The following is a 17,361-nucleotide window of genomic DNA, read 5'->3' on the forward strand; positions in this document are numbered from 1 at the left end:
TTTCGCGCAGTATAAATAGTCTTGCCTTCAGCAGATAAAGACCTTTAACTGTTACTATCTAAAAAGTTCCAAATAAACCTGCATACTGCTTTTTTGAAACAATTTACAAACTACAGATAACATGAACAGACGTAACATTTTTTTGATTTCACTCTTCATTTCCGTTGTTGCATTACATGAGATGCTTACCCGAGGCATCTTAACAATGGACATGATCCAGAATGTTTTTTCGGGGAACGTAATTATATATGCAGTTGTAGCAGTTACATTATCTTTTTTTCATCAGCCTGAGACAAATAATGAACTTGAAAGAACAGTCCTGGCACTAAATAATGAAATCCAAAGAAATACGCACTGAAAACGAATGGAAGAATGACGCAATATCACAAGGTAAGCCTATCATGCCGCAGTCTGCAGTCTGCATGTGATTCATGCCCGTGACGATACATAATATGCGTTTCATTTCTTTTAGTTGGATCAAATCGATTCTCTTCCATAAGTCGTTTATCCGCACGTACTGAATATGACGACGAAACAGAAATGTATTGGGTCAAATTCACTGCCATTTTCGATCAGAGAAGAAAAAAGGGGAATCGCTCTCCTACACAAATGTACAATATATTATCTGATGAGATCGGACTTAGTCCTGGCACATTAGCCAGCTTCTATCATTTATTTCATGAGGAGTTGGGAACATTAGGGTTTTTTTCCCAATCACAGAACGAATCCAAGAAAGACTACGATAGATAAAATAACTCCATGGATAGAAAGGGAGGGAAAAAGAGTAGTTAGTAAAGGATAGCTAGAAGGAACTGCCATTATTGCACTTAATGGCGGGTAGGTATATTTTATGCTTTATTCCTCCCTTGAAACATCCGCTATCTGTTTTATTTTTTTGTTTTGCATAGCAACCGGTTCTTTTCCTATATATTTATGAAAAATAAAATCCATTTCTTTGTCATAAAAACGTTGTGTGCGTGTTTCGTGTAATATTGGTAAAAGTAAATTTTTTAATAATACAATTAAAAAATAAATATAATGATGGCCTATTATACAGATGAAGGTAAATGTTCGGGGCTTTGCGACTAATTTTCTATGCTGACCTATCTACTGTATCTGATTTTTCCGTAAGATTACCTGATGACCTATGCTTTTTTATCTCCTTCGATTGCTTAACACTTTGTGAATTGTCCACAGGCTTCTGCGCAGCAACCATACAATATGACCGAGGACCTTTTCCACCTTGATTTGCATATTCTCATTATTATACTCAACATCACCAGTTCCGATAACTTAAACGAGGGCTTTCTCTCAGGTATACATTCCATAAGATACCATTTTTCTGCATCAGTTACGATCCCCATACTTTATCCATGTCATATTCGATCTCATCAACTTTACGTTTATGACATGTTATGGTTGATTCCATCTGCACAGTAGCTTGCAAAACCCTGTCTAAAGTCATCTCTTATGACCTCAACTAATCCCGCTATCCATCCTCCCCGTTGAACAACATTCTATCGCAAAATCGAGGTTTCCTTGCCCGTTATGCCCTACTACAAGCTTTTCAGGTATGATTTTGAAATCATTCTCGTATAATGATACACCGCTGCTAAGTAACAGTGTGAATAGATAGATTTCGTCGTCTCATATGCTAATGGCAATAAGGTCATCTTTTTACTAAAGTTCAGTTCGGCTATTAGAAGATTAACCACCACAGTTTTGGACTTATCGCTACTTAGGTCAGCAAAACCACATGAAAAAAATCAATGTCGGGATTAGGGTCATCGCTACTAAGACCGTAGAGTTGATACACTTTCAGAAAGGTTCAATTGTCAAATGATTTGAGGGAGTCCCAATAATTACAGTGAACTTAAGGGTCTGGTAGCAGGTCTTTTTTGTAACTAGTGATCGTAATATCTCTCAGAATGAAGCATTGTTCCTGGGTGAATATCTCCCTCCATTATCCATATGTTGAACACCGCTCCATCATTTTCAAGTTGGTTCATCGCACGTATGTATTATTTGAGGTCTCTTGCTCGATATTAACCACCCATTTGTACCTTTACAATGAAGAGCTTAGATAAGTGATGATTCGCGAATAAAGTGGAGAAGTTTCTTTACTTTCTGGAATCTGAATATTTTTCCACTACCCATGTTTGCGATCAGACCTTTTCAGAGCAAGAAAAAGTATTGATAAATAATATTTCCGAATCTAGAAAGATAGGAAACATATCTGTTTGGTATCGGGTGATGAAGGCACGGGTTTTCTAGTTCTCCATAATTTACACATGAATATACCTCTTAGGTAGTTTCCCAGCCCAGTAGTCTCCTATTCCTCTTGTTGCAAGGAGTCCTGAAGTGAGATAGTGCTCAAGAGATCGCGATCATCAGGGATTTCTTTCTCCTATAACTTGAGCTTGTCTGCAGGAAAATTATCGTACTTTTTTTCGTCTTAATAGCATTCTGACAAAGAACTACCCTAGCGTTCCTAAGAAAAAAAAGCAATTTGGTGGCCGGTATTATGCAGAATTATGCACTGTCACGTGAACAGTGCAGGGACTGATTTTACATGGTCACTTAATGCGAAAAAAGCCATATTGGTATAACTGTGAATGAGGAAACTTTTATATGAAAGTTGCGTAAATTCTCTTTAATAAGTTTAATTAGCCTAATCTATTTTTAGAAACGGGTAGACTAAGATCAGTCATCCTGCCCAGGGACGATGATTTTATGCGGTAATAAATCATGAATTATGTATGCAACAAAAGCCAAATATGCATTTTAAGGAATGCGTATTTTTTACAATTATGCATAAATTATGCGCCAAAATTTGTAATTATGTAAAATTATGCGCAGTTTTATTATAGTAAAAACTGAAAATAAATCGTGTAAATTAAGTTATTATAAATAAAAATATTAGTAAATTGAATTAAAATTTCATTTATTTTATTTAAAAGTGATATTGCATAAATCTAAATTCCCGTTCCCTAAGTCTTAATTCCTAAATTTTAACACCATTAAAATATATCATATTTAATCTTTTAAGAGAATCTTGAGACAAGTTTTGACGATCACTGTCTAATAGAGAATTATACATAGAAAAGCTTCGTTCAATGGTACAACTTGAAATCGGCAACCAGATGTAATCCATTGCGATATTAGAAAGGATTGGCAGTTGTGTTGCCTTATCTACCCAATATTGATCCAATTCCATTTCGCCCAAAAGTTCATTGTCTAATCCACAATAAATTCCCCATTCTCGTATTAATTCATCTGATGGATTATCAAATTCTTTAATTTTGTTATATTGCCGAATATTTTTTCGTAAAACATCTCCAGAATGAATAAATTTGGGGTCAAATACTTGGCATGCATGGAAAAGTGGCCGAGCTGGGTGATTAGGAATGTGTGCAGCAAACTTGGCATAAGCTGCCTCAAATGCTGCTCGAAAAATGGAATAGAATTCATGTGTATTAAATCGGAGACTATTAATCAAGTTTTCTAAAGAAAGACCAAAATCATCTGAATTCCTATATGTTTCAATATATGCAGTAAGCTGTTGAAGGCGTAATTCTACAAAAGGAAAAACTGGTTTTTTTAATTGTTGGAAAAAAATCAAGATCCTGAACAAATTCTTTAGCATAGGAAGTAATGAAATTAAGGTAGATTGTGATTATTCCTAATTCTTGTTCATTTTCCAAGCAAGAATTAATAGCAGCCAAAGTGTTGTGTTTTTTATCATTATTGAATTCTTCTTTAAAAAAAGAGGGCCAATAGACAATATGATCCTTTGCATATGAAACCATCCGAAACCAAGAGTTCCATCGTGTTTTGTTATACAAAGGAATTTTGCATGGTGAGAAAATTCCATGCATTTTCAAATAAGCCAAATATCTACCTCTTCGGGCAGGAGAATTAACGAAAACCTCTTTAATTTTATCCAAAAAAGACTTTAAAATATTAAACTGAGGTAATGTTCTCCACATATCCCTTTAATTTTTAATATATAGTAGAGGAAAACCAATTTGTTTTTATTAATTAAAACTTTTTCATATTAGATTATATAAATACTTGGAACATGAAAATTAAAATACAAAATAATTGAAAAAAGAAAAAAAAAATACAAAAATATTAAATGCTATGCCGTGAAATTTGCCCCCTCTTTATAAATAGAAATAAATTATACATACCCGATAAGATTTATAATATGTGCACAACATGGCACATGCGTTAATTGAGGCATTAGTGGAGATAGGACTTTACGATGGCATTTTTTCATGTATGCTGCTGAGTCCGTAAGAAATAGGCGAGGCAAGTTGAAGGATATATTAAAATGAGCAAGAATAGTAGTGAGAAGCTTTGCCCCATTGTGGTATTATTCGCACGTTCAAGAAAGTCAACCGAAACTAGTTTTGTTTCATTGCGATAACAAAAAATGGTGTTGACAACACTTCGAGCACAGTCATCAGTGGTTTCATCCATAATTATAGCCACTGGTTTTGAATCAAAAAGTAGTTTAAGTGACTGAAAGTGTTTGTCAAAAACGTTAGGCAAATAATTTTGTCTAAGGGTAGGAGCTTGAGGAATAGACCCTCCGTTTTTAATGTATTTTTTAAAAAATGAAAGTAAAGAATTGACCTTTTCAAGAGGAATGTCTGCTGTTGCAAATGCCTCTATAAGGTCTTCAATAAGTTGCTTTTTTGCTTCAGCAGCTGCCTGAGTAGATGAAAGAGTAAGTTGTGTATTATTTTGGGTTTTTTCTTGACTTTTTACGTTAGAAATGTGTTTCTGGCTTTTACAATGATTATCTACAGTAGATTTACGCTTCCAATCTACAGAAATGTTGCAATAATTGCAAAAAAGAATGCTGTCATCAACTCGGAAAATATCTTTATATTCATTACATCTGGTATGAACTGATGCAGTTTTTGGTTTTTTTGACATTGCGAAAGAAAAAAAAGATCGAATTATCGAAATGATAATCCGTAGTAAATTTTATACTGCGGATAACTGCGGATTATGCATTCTGATATGTGATAAATTAAATTATGTGATTTTATGACGCGATCAACTTAAATTATGCATTTATTGCATAATTATGCGTTTAATGTGATATTATGTGATAGCATAAAATCATCGTCCCTGATCCTGCCCCCGCTTTTAAAAATAGATTTTATTTGTCACCACCATCAACACCCTTCGCGTTTCCGTAATCTATAAGTATCTGGAGGACTTAGTTTTTTTCGTTATTAGTCAAAATCCTATTTGTCACACTCTTAGTCATCACTGTGTTGTTTCCACGGTCACGTGTTGAGACGTGTTAGGACGTGTTTAAATAGTAAAATCTATTTTTAGAAGCAGGGGCGGGATGACTGCTCGTAGACTAATAGTCTAATCAGACTTTGCTATACCTTATAAAGGATAATGCGGATATTCATATGATATTTAATGAGGTGGAAATCTGTGGAATGTAATAATAATGTAATTATTCCCATTATAAGAAGTATTTATTTGTCATGCTTTCATGCTTTTTTTAGTTATATTAAAAATATTAAAAATAGTTATGGAAGTACTTGAAACTCCTGTCGGAAAGAGGACAATTGTTAAGAATATTATACAAGACATTCCTAGAACCTTACAGGTATAGTTCATATAGTATGCCATTTTTAAGCAAATACGCATTTAAATTTTCTGGCACTCCAGATACCACAGGCAGACCTTTTTACAAAAGGCCAGAAAACCGAATTATTTGACGATAACTTTAGATGGAGCGAAAATTGCACTGAGCACAGTCTGGGATGCCCTCTGTCTGTATTACACGATCAATATCGAACCAATTATAAGAACTTTGAGATTCCTCGAGGAACAGATAAATTTTCTCTTTCAATACCAGAAACAATTAGCGAAATGGGTAGTACTCTTGGAGACAGAATCTCATCGAACGCCATATGTGATCAATGTGATGTGGAAGTCCAAGCAGCAGAAGATCATCAATTATTCATTTGGGGTGTCACTAATAGGTTACTTCAAATCCAAACAAGCTTTAGCAGAGATGCAACAAAACTTCGACCTAGAGCACAAACATCTTCTCCCACGGGACGAGGAAAAGAATGTGATTCAGAAAAAAGAGGGCTAGGACTTCGGCAATTGTGCCGAGAACAACCCATTGGCACATTTAGCACACTGAAAACAAAACTTACCAATCTGACTTCATTCGATTTCAACGAAAGAGCAGAAAGTCAAGCCACCTTGCGCAAATTGTCTTGTGACCTTGAAGCACAATACTCTCACGATGTTCCCTCACTTCTTAATATATTAAAAAGTTTTTATCCTTTTAATGAAACAAGCGGTGATGTCTTAGAGGATTATGAAATTAATGATTTCTTCAAGCTATATGATATTTCTAATGTTCGTCCCATCCTTGCAAGTAATGATAATTATGTCTTTTGGTTAGAAGATCCTGCTGGTATTATCTATATGTGGTCTCGTGTAGAATGGTCCATGTCATATTTAGGACGTGAATTAAGAGAAGCTTTAGTAAACTACCTTTTTCACCAAGATAATATTTGTTATGTCGTTGAGTTCACTCATGAAATTATACCAAAGAATGAAATCAAACAACAAGCTAAAGAATTAGCAGATTCATGCGAGCCTATCGATATTGACGATATTGAGTGGAAAGTAACTAGAGAGTCTCTTAATCCAATAAAAAGAAATGAAAAAAAGGAATAAAGAAGGGAAAGAATAAGGGAAAAAAGAAGAAAAAAAAGCACTAGCACTTTTGCTAGGCATCCGAATTTCATTCTATTCAATGAAAATTTTTTTCTTCGGGTCAAGCAGAATGTGTAAATAATTTCTTTTATGTAATTTCGCTTTTAACATCAATTATTCTATAATTGTACAATATCTATCTTTGTCATTTAATATCCAATTAGTTTATGCATATGTATATTTGTAATAACAAAATTTTATAATAATAAAAACATGAACATTTAACTGCAAATTTAATTTAACGATCAATGAACATGTCCTTTTTATTTCTTCGTCTATAAATTCTCCCATCCACTTTCCACTCGAGAGCCTTCTAATCCAGACCCTTCTACCCATTTTCCTATCTTTTAAAAATGCTATATTTTATGGTTCATGAGCAGGTGAGGGGAAATGAACACATTCTCTGATAAGGAAGACTGAAAACTTACAGTCGATTAATATATGACATGTTTATCGACCGTTAAAAATATTAGTGTAAATATTTACTCAGTTAATATATGTAAGGAATTGTTCAATGTTCAAAGAATTTTCAGAAGGAAAAATGCCGAGAAAATTTTTATTAATACAGGCAGGAGGGTAAAAAATAAATACAATGGTTCGGGACGCATCCCATTATATAGGTGATGGAAGTGAAACGAGTAAGAAATAAAATAAATACAAATTCTCAAGACTTTGCCCGTAATACATGATTAATTTTCTATCCTAAGACTTAACGACAGTATCTGATTTTTCCTTAAGGTTCCCCGATGACCTAAACTTTTTTATTGCCCTCTCTTCACTTTGTGAAGCTGAATCTGGCTTTTGTACCTCCATGCAATATGTTCGAGAACTCTTTCAACATTACCTCCCATGTTTTCACTATCATATACAACGGTTACCGGCTTCAATAGTTTGAATCTTAGCCTGTCCTGATCATCGAGCAAACATTTCATAAAATACCATTCTTTTGCGTCTGTGATCCCAAAAGTCCTACTCGTAAACACACTTTCCTCCTCCATCTCGTTTGCCTTACGTTTGCGGTTCGATAATGCGGACTCGAACTGTATAGCATTCTGGGCAATACCCTTGAAAATATCTTTGTCCTTTACTTTTGTTACGCCAAAGTTTTCGCAGCTTGGAGTAAGTTTATTGCGAAATCAGCTGATCTGTGTCTATTGGGTCCGGTGATGTTTTTTTCTGGTTGAAGCTCGAACTTTCCCTCGTATAGATTTATCCCAGAAACAAGGTATGAACAAACATATTGTGATTTTGATGCTTCATTCCCGCTGATTGGAATAGCCTTGAGACGGGCGTTCAACTTCGCAGTAAGATGTTTAAGTATTGCCTTGGAAGAATCCTCTTTCAGTTCTTTATACTCGCAAGTGAAAGGCGGGAACACTGATAACGAAGGATCATCTGACTCGCCAAGACTATAAAGCTGGCATACCTTCGGAAATGACTAATCTGAAAATGGTTTTGATGGCGTCTCAATAAATACGGTGAACTTGAGGTTGTTCTTTGACACGAATACGTGGAGCATCTCACAAAGACCCTGATCGTTTCAAGGAGAGAATTTTCCACCATCATTTAACATGCTAAGTTCTGCTCCACCATTATCAAGTGCTGGCGTCTTGCGCACTCCACGTATATGTTCTTTGAGGCCATCAAGGGTCACGTGTTTGATATTTACGGTCCACTTGAAGCACTTCATCCATTTCAGACTAACTAAGACATCGAACGCTGTAATGCGATAACCGGGTTAGTAAAATTTTCTGGGATGAGGCGTCTCAGAGATTTCTTGGCAGAATCTTACAGACTTGTTGAGTAGTGCATGTAATGCACTGAGTTCGTCGAGTAATTCCTGTTCGCAGCTCTCGAGGTAGGTAGTTTGACTAGGACGTAAATATGTTTCTTGGGTGGCTTTTTGGTCCAGTAGTCTCCAATTTCGTTTATTGCGGACAGCTCATCACTGCCATTGAGTTTGAGATTCTTCAACTGATTGTTAAGGTGATCACCACCAATTTCTACCTTCCATAGCTGAATGTCCTTGGCGTCAACGCTAGCAAAAGTTTGCGGGTTATCTGCCTTTATAGCCTTCTTAAGGTTCCCAACAAGCTGGTATGGACAGGGAAAGCGTTCACGAGTGTCTTTTCTTGGGTACGACGGAAACATGTCATGTATAGAAGCCTATGTATGTCTGTATAGTGATCAACGTATGGTATGTATGGTCATTTTTACCATACTGTAGAGTGGGGTGGTGTATACTGTAGGGTGATGTATACCGGACATTGCCATACATTGACCACTATACGTACATACATAGCTCACCGTACGCTACATGTTTTCTATATAATCTGTTTTCTTTGACGAGACAGAGTAACGTGACTGACATTTTTGAGTTTTATACTGTTTTTGCGAAATGTTATTGGTTAAACGGCCATATACGAGGATAAGTGTGAAAAAATTTTATTGTGAAAAAGTATGACGCATTATTATGAGATGATCTTACCACTCCACCTCGAATGCAGATCATTTTGATCGGCATTCTGAATTTCCTTTTATGTTATACTTTCCGAGCACTATTTCTAGATATTGAACAATATACATCAATTATACAGAAAAAAATATAACTGATAAAAAAAAAAAACTAGAAAAAAAAAAATAATAAAAATATTAATTTTATTACAATTTTTTTAAAGACTGCACTTTTTATTAACAAAAGCAATACAAGATTTTGACAAAGACTTAGTATATACAACTATTATTAAAATGTTTTGTTAGAATCTTTACGCTGCTGTTTTTTAAAAGGTGAAATTGGACATAAATCACCAGTATTTTCTATTTTCCTTTTATTTCTAGTTCCATTTTTTTCTTTCCAACCGTTAAAAGCAATATTCTTTTATTCAACTAAGTTTAGTTGGTTTAATAACGTAGTTATTTCTTCAGCTATATTCTCTGTATCAGAATCAACCTCAGTTGGTCTATTATGAGTAAGTCTATTCATGCTTTTTTCAACTGTAGCTAAGTCATTCAAAATTCAAATCAGCAAGAAGATTTGATATTGAAGTAATATATTCTTGCTTTCAAATAGATATTGAATGTTTTGTATTTAAATCAAGAGGAGTAAGAGGAGTAGTTTCAGTTGATAAAGGTGTAGTTTCAATAGAAGTAGCTGTTTTGTCTCTGTTATTAGAAGTTATATTATCTGTAAATTGATATTTTTAATTAATTAAATAAATGATTGATGAATTTATAATAAATAATAATTAAAACTAATTCACCTTCTAATGTATTATTATCATCTCTATGTACATCTTGTAATTTTTGTTCAAATAATAGTAATTCTTTTGTTTGATCTTTATCTTTATTTAAAAGTCTAAGGGCTTCTTCTTGTGATGGAAGTGTAATTAATGGTAGTTGGTTGTACTGTAAATTAGAATAATATGTATTTTGAGAAAGCTGTGATCTAAGCCAATTAATCCATATTGTAGCAGTATGAATAGCACCACTTCTAGATAAAAAATCAAGACATTAACAATAAATATTAGGTAATAAAGTTACTATATAAATTTGCTGTTCAATCTGATTTGATCCACTTGATTTAATCCATAATGCTGTAATGATAATAAATCTTTTGAATACTCAATATTAATTATTTTTTTTTCTTTTATAATAACTTGAGCTTTTTGATCATGTAATTTGTCTGGTATAAATAAGCTACTTGTTTAAATACTTGTAAATTTTGATCAGATTTTTTTGATTTGAAAGTGTAATAGGTAAATCTTGTATCTAGCGCTATATCTAATCTTTTATAAGATCTATATGTAATAAAAGATTTGGCGTAATACATTTGATAAGTAATACACTCAAAATATCCAGTCTTAGTAAATTCCTTCCATTTTTAAATCTATCTAACTGATGAGTTTTTAACTGATTATTAAAAGCTTCAAAATAATTATTTGGAATAGAATCAACAGTCATGTTTAAAATATTTGCAGCAATTAATTTATCATAATATGTTCAGCCAAGTTCTATATTACCAATCCAATGTTCTTTAAAATACTTGATAAATTCCAAAGCACCATTAATAATAGATATAATTTTAGAATTTGCATTATTATGGTATTATTGTTGTAAAGTGTTCTATTAAATAAATGGATAAATTATTATTATATATATGAAAAAAAAAATTAATTTTAAAAAATATATTCATACTAACAAGTACTGCTCCATATAAGAAAGAATATTAGTTATTTCATTATAATTTTGTGCAATTTTAATTTTAAGAGCAATTAATTAAATTATAATATAATTAGAAATTATAAAGTTGAATTTTCATTAATTACTACTGTAATTGCTAAATCTGTGATCCAAAAGTACATACCTTTTAATATTATTATATAAATATTCTTTCATGTCTTTTTGATAAGAAACAATATCATAACCACTATGACTACCTAAAACTTGTTTTATTTTATTTTCCCAGCATTGAATAATATGAAATTCACATAATAAAAAGTAAATATGTGGCCAAATTTCCAGTAATGCTAATCTTTTTTTATGGTCAGTATCAGTTATAACTATCTAATTAATATAAATTTAATTAATATTACAAATAAATAACAAAAAAATACAGCAAATAATACTTACTTTTGGAAGAAATTTTCAATAGATATTTTGTCTTTATATTGCTTTAATAATTCTTTTAAAATTGCATAATTATAAGAACTACTAGCTTTTTGTACTCCACTAGCTGCAGAAAATAACAAATATCTTATTGGAATTCCTTTATTATTTTGATTTACTACTAAAAGTACAAATAATAAAACTTTTTTATTAGAAAATCCAAAAGTTCTATCAAAGTGTATAATACCATTATAACCATATTTCCAAGTTAATTTTCTTTGTTCTGGAGTTGCTAAAACTAATATTAATCTGTCATTATTAGATTGTTTAGGTTTATAATAAACAGCATCAGGAAATTTGTTTAGGCGTAATTTAGTGTAATATTTCGGAGGTGGTGTAAAATTTCAAAATATTACACTAAAAACGTAATATTACAAAAGTTTACGCTTTTAAATTTGAATAATTATAGTAATTTAAGAATATCTTGCTATCTACTGATCCAATCAAGACGATCTATAGCTCATTAGAATCAGCTCATCAAAACGAATCGAATGGTAGTAAATTCGCATTTCTACAGTTGACAGAACGCTCTATAGTATGCAATAAAGTTTTAAATTAATAGACAGTCATCTATCAAATGTAAAAATACGATTTTACTACCATTCGATTCGTCTTAATGAGCTGATTCCAATGAGCTATAGATCGTCTTGATTGGATCAGTAGATAGCAAGATATTCTTAAATTACTATAATTATTCAAATTTAAGAACGTAAACTTTTGTAATATTACATTTTTAGTGTAATATTTTGAAATTTTACACTACCTCCGAAATATTACACTAAATTACACCTAAACAAATTTCCTGATGAGTAGAAGCTTTAATTACTTCATCATCATTAACTTCAAAAATTTGATGAATATTTTTCTCAACACTATTTCTAATATCTATATTCAAAACATCTTTTGTTATTGAATTCCTAAAGTTGATAATATCTTGATTAGTTAATAAAAATCTTTCATTATCTATTAAAACATTTTCCTCCTAAATTTAATTCTATAAACTTCATATTGTAATTAAAAAATGTTGGATTTGACATTTTTTCATTAAAAGAAATAAAAAAACATTTCTTTAATTAAAAAATGTCAGGTTCAGCATTTTTTCATTAAAAGAAATAAAAGAAACGTTTCTTTAATTAAAAAATGTTAGGTTTAGCATTTCTTTATTAAAAGAAATAAAAAAACATTTCTTTAATTAAAAAACGTTAAACCTAATGTTTTTTATTAAAAGAAATAAAAAAAAATCGTTTCTTTAATTTAAAAATGTTGAATCTGAGTACCTGACATTTTTCATTAAAAAAAATAAAAAAATGGTTTTTTTTAAAAAATCAACAAGTCAAATCAGATACCCGACCTGACCTAATATAAAAAACGGTTTGGCATAATAAAAAGTGCTGAAACATACTTTTTCATAAAATAATTGTAAAAAAAAAATGTTCAGCGTTTTTTTCTTATAATTTGATATATAAATAACACTGAAATGTTTTTTTAACCCAAAATATATCAGGTCAACAGATTAGATCAGATACCCGAACTGACCTGTAATATTTGGATCAGGTTACCAAATTCATGACTTGTCTCAGATCAGGTCAAGTCAATTATCTGACCCATTCAGAGCTCTAATTGTATACATGTTCCTAAATATAATTCATTTAGATTTTAGAGAAAGTATGAAATCTGAGTCTATTGGTAAAGTTCTAAAGCTAATAGCAAAATCATATTCTAATTTGAACTATCTCAATATATCCGCTTTATGTAGTAGTTTTGCAGAAAATAATAAAGGCCTATGTGCAATTGTAAATTCATACCATAAATTAGAATGTCTAAATATTTCTAAATGCATAGAGTTTTCTGAAACATCAATTTGTAATATTATTCACTTTTGCTTAAGGCTTCAGCATCTCAGCCTTAGCTTTTGTAAAATTACCAATATAACTATTAAAGAAATTGCTGGTTCATGTTTTAATTTAAAGTATTTCAATTTGGAAGGATGTAGTAATATCAGTAAAAAAGCCGTAGATCAGCTTATTTCTTTCAATTCAAATATCTATGTCAAAAATTTATGCTAATTCAGGTATCTTCCTAAATAATAGAGTTTTAAATATGATTCATGAACTCGCAAGACATCTGGAAATACCACATAAAGTCATATCATGAAAATATTTCATTCTAAACTTTGAAATCTGATAAAATCTCTAAGATAGATTCATTTTCTCCAGATAGGGGTATAGTAGCTATATTTGAAGATATATGTACTGATCCAAAGAAAGTGCAAGAGAAAATTATTTCTTATTTCGTTAAAGAACACCATTACAATACTATTACAATGTTAGTTTGATATATGTATCACAGAGTTACTTCAACTGTCCAAAAATAATATAAAAAAATCTCACACATGTCTGCCTATTTAATGGGTCTTGTACTACAGATGAGCTGAGCAGAATCATACATCAATATGCTAATAACTGGTATAGAGCTTGAATTCGAGTCAGGTTGAATCAACTCGAGTAAAACGAGTCAAGAATTTTTTTGACTCGAAGAGTACTCGAGTCCAAGACTCAAGTCAGGACTCAAGTTAACTAGAATTAATTTGAGTCAAAGTTAAAGTGCAGGCCAAAAAACTTATCCATAATTTTACCCGTTATAGTCATAGTGCTGGTAGGAATTACAAATAGGATTCAACCAGCACTATCAACCACATGATCCCGGTTGACTTGAGTCAAGAAATTTCTGACTCGAGTGCAAGTTCAACTCAAGTCAACTCAAGTTACATAAGTGCAAGTCTAAGCTCTAAACTGGTGTAGTATAGTTAAGATTATTAACAAGGTGTTATATGAGCAAAAATTTGATCAACAGATTAAGGGAGGATCATCAGAACTATTTTGAAAAATGGTATATATTTAGGGGATAGAAGCATGAATGTAAGATTTATAAGGAATGCGATCATCACTCACATCTGTATTGCAAAAGGTGTAAAAAAGTCACAGAAGAAATTTATAAGTGATGTGAAGGTTCTCAAGTAATTTGATCAATAAAGCAATAGTGCAAATTTATTAGACATTTTATATTTTTTTTCGCATGGAATGAGTGACGGGATTATGTAAAGCAAAGTGTGTACAGTCGCCACTGGATATAACGAACCAGCCGTTCTAAGAGATTTGGTTCAGTATATAACGAATTCAATATATAATATTTATGTTATATATCAAACTGTTCGGTATATAAATTTTATCCAATAGTTTTAGTTGCACATAACCATTATATTTAAATTAAAGTTAATAAAATGCGTGATGTACTACAATATTATTTTATTAATGACTATAAGTATTAACTAGCTATTTAAACATTATTATATACATGCTATCCAAATTATTTTGGGATGCCATAATTATAATTTGGGATGCCATAATTTATTTAGTTTATATATAATTTACTATGTAAAGTGCTAAAATAATTTGGGATGTCATAATTGAATTTGGGATTTTACTTATAATTACGGCAGTTCAAAATAATTTGGGTGGCATGTATACATTATTATTATATTGGAAGTAATGAAGATTAAGCTGTTTAAGATTATTTACAACTAAAAGTTTTACTTTTTTATATAATTTTCTTAAAACCTTTAACTCTTCATTTACATCACCAAATTCTGGTCCCTGTTCATACAAAAATTTTATAGTTTTATCTATAGCTTTTTCTGCATCTGTTGGACTCACTTTTTCTGATATAGGTGTAAATTCGGTCTCATCCATCATATCTTCCTCTTCCTTATCTGCATTTCGTATAGTATTAACTATTTCAAAATCTGTAAGCCCACCTTCCGGCATCTCATCCTCAACATGAAGGTATTCATATGCATTAAGATCACTATTTGGAAGCTGAAAAATTAACGCTTCAAGTTCATCAATATCTATATCAAATTAAGAAAAATAGAAATTAATGTTAATTTTAAAAAAATTATATTATATAATTTTGCATATCTATCATCAGAAAATGCTGAATAATTATCAGGAAATTCTCCAGTTTTGTTAATACTTGGTGGAAGAATACCTGTCTTCTTCTAACAGTTTGAAATTGTTTAAGAAGATACTATTGATCATGCTTAGGCATGTTAATGGTCCAGTCCAGTCTGTCCTGGTCCAGTTTTCATCGGTTTACAGTCTGGGATTAGATTAAGGACCAGGACTGATCAGTCTTATAGGACCGTGGTCTGGATCACAGTCCCATAAAAAAAATTTAGTATTAGTTTGTTACTTTGCATAATTTCTACCAGAATTAACAAAATTTCTTTTTTTAAAATTTTATGTAACCTTGTGCAACAACACACTTCAATTTTCGCGAAAAATAAAATTTTCCTTTTTTGGAATTGTGTAATGTTAAACTGCCATAATTTGGGCCAGCACTATGAATTTTGATTAAAAAAATTTCTTATATAGTACAGAACCTTTATACTCAACTACTTATGTTGTGACACGCCGCCCATAGGATATTAAATAAAATATCGTATATTGCCACCGATGTGTTGAGTTCAAATAATATCTATGCTTGGTTTAAAATAAAAATTAGTTACAAAAATTACAAAAACATTATTTTCTTACTTAAATATTAATTTTGCGATAATTTCTATTAAAGGCGAACTAAAATTTTTATTATTATTTTTTTTTAAAAATTGAACTTCCAAACTCGAACTGTGAAATTTCTAACGAAATCCACTTGTATTTATACATTTTAAGAAAATCATTTCTAATATGACTATCTTTTTTCTAATAAAAATTTAAGAAAATAAAAGATCTATTATCATATGACTATCTCATTACACTAAACTAAACTATAAATATAATTTTATCGGTTAATCATTTACCCATCGGCTAATTATTTACCCTTATTTTATTTTATTGTATTTTCGGTTATTACAATGTATAGTAACAATTAATTGATTATAAATTCCTAAAAAAAAATTTTTTTATATTAAAGTAAAAAATTTAACCGATAATTTTTATAGATATGACCATTAGCTTTAAAAATTATCAGTTATTTTTTTTTCTAAATTAAATTTTGGCTGAGTTTTAGCTGTTTAAAAATCTGTAATTTAAATATATTGATTAAATTTAGTCAAAATTGAGACTAGTTTAAATTTTTATATTACAGGTTTTTTTAGCCACATTTAATGTACAGATTTTTTTTTTAATATGCCAAGAAGAAAAAAAATTTTAAAACTGCAAAAAAAGATTTAATGAATAAGGTCAGTTGTTTAAATATAGGTCAATTTAATGTTATAGATGATAATTATATACCATCAAGTAAATATTTAAAAGACAGTTCAGATGAATTTATAAATGAAAGAATTCAAAAACTAAGTAATTTTACTTTAATTTGGTCAAAAAATACATATAATAAAATACAAATCTCATCATCGTATACCTGATTCATCAGTTTATAATGAAATACAATAAATAAATATATTACTATATAAATTTTATATTATATAACTTATAAAATCCTAATTTCTGATTGGTTAATATATGTATCATGTGACGCTTACATAATCTGAAAAATTGAAACTTTTTTTTTATTTTTATAAATCAATTCCTTTTAATAAATAGAGTTTAATTTTTTTTATAAAATTAAAATCCAATCATAAAATCAAATTTTATTTAAATTTTTTTAAGTTCCTATTATAGAGGTTTTGTACCGTAAGACCATCTATCATAGGACTAACGATCCTATCAGTCCAGTCCTAATGCAGTCTAGTCCAAAATCGGTCCTTAGGACTGGACCATGGTCTGGTCAGTCCAGATCAGACCGTTAACATCCCTAACCATGCTTCAGCCGCATTCTGTAAAGAATCATAAATGGTATAATCTGCAAGTTCTTTCACAATACCATCCTACACATTATCATATGCATCAATCCTATTCTGAATGA

At 30.8% G+C, this 17,361-nt stretch overlaps 5 protein-coding genes across 5 annotated transcripts; 2 read left to right on the forward strand and 3 right to left on the reverse strand.

Annotated features, from left to right (window-relative positions):
- Positions 1-332: 332 nt before the first annotated feature.
- Positions 333-750, forward strand: OCT59_011970 (uncharacterized protein; the record flags this gene model as incomplete). The annotated part of the gene is made up of 2 exons (XM_025324012.1): positions 333-390; positions 473-750. 2 exons carry the CDS (start codon positions 333-335, stop codon positions 748-750), a joined length of 336 nt encoding a protein of 111 aa, XP_025188444.1.
- Positions 751-5,566: 4,816 nt separating this feature from the next.
- On the forward strand, positions 5,567-6,735 carry OCT59_011971 (uncharacterized protein; the record flags this gene model as incomplete). Its single annotated transcript, XM_025312977.2, has 2 exons — positions 5,567-5,644; positions 5,707-6,735. 2 exons carry the CDS (start codon positions 5,567-5,569, stop codon positions 6,733-6,735), a joined length of 1,107 nt encoding a protein of 368 aa, XP_025188445.2.
- An 800-nt stretch (positions 6,736-7,535) lies between these two features.
- OCT59_011972 (uncharacterized protein) lies at positions 7,536-7,772 on the reverse strand (the record flags this gene model as incomplete). The annotated part of the gene is made up of 1 exon (XM_066134140.1): positions 7,536-7,772. The coding sequence occupies one exon, from the start codon at positions 7,770-7,772 to the stop codon at positions 7,536-7,538; it is 237 nt and encodes a 78-aa protein (XP_065989433.1).
- Positions 7,773-9,836: 2,064 nt separating this feature from the next.
- On the reverse strand, positions 9,837-10,734 carry OCT59_011973 (uncharacterized protein; the record flags this gene model as incomplete). The annotated part of the gene is made up of 3 exons (XM_066134142.1): positions 9,837-9,958; positions 10,035-10,264; positions 10,670-10,734. The coding sequence occupies 3 exons, from the start codon at positions 10,732-10,734 to the stop codon at positions 9,837-9,839; spliced, it is 417 nt and encodes a 138-aa protein (XP_065989434.1).
- Positions 10,735-14,939: 4,205 nt separating this feature from the next.
- OCT59_011974 (uncharacterized protein) lies at positions 14,940-15,536 on the reverse strand (the record flags this gene model as incomplete). The annotated part of the gene is made up of 2 exons (XM_066134143.1): positions 14,940-15,346; positions 15,527-15,536. 2 exons carry the CDS (start codon positions 15,534-15,536, stop codon positions 14,940-14,942), a joined length of 417 nt encoding a protein of 138 aa, XP_065989435.1.
- Positions 15,537-17,361: the final 1,825 nt, after the last annotated feature.

This window comes from Rhizophagus irregularis, chromosome 2, assembly GCF_026210795.1.
Source record: "Rhizophagus irregularis chromosome 2, complete sequence".
Lineage (NCBI taxonomy): Eukaryota > Fungi > Glomeromycota > Glomeromycetes > Glomerales > Glomeraceae > Rhizophagus > Rhizophagus irregularis.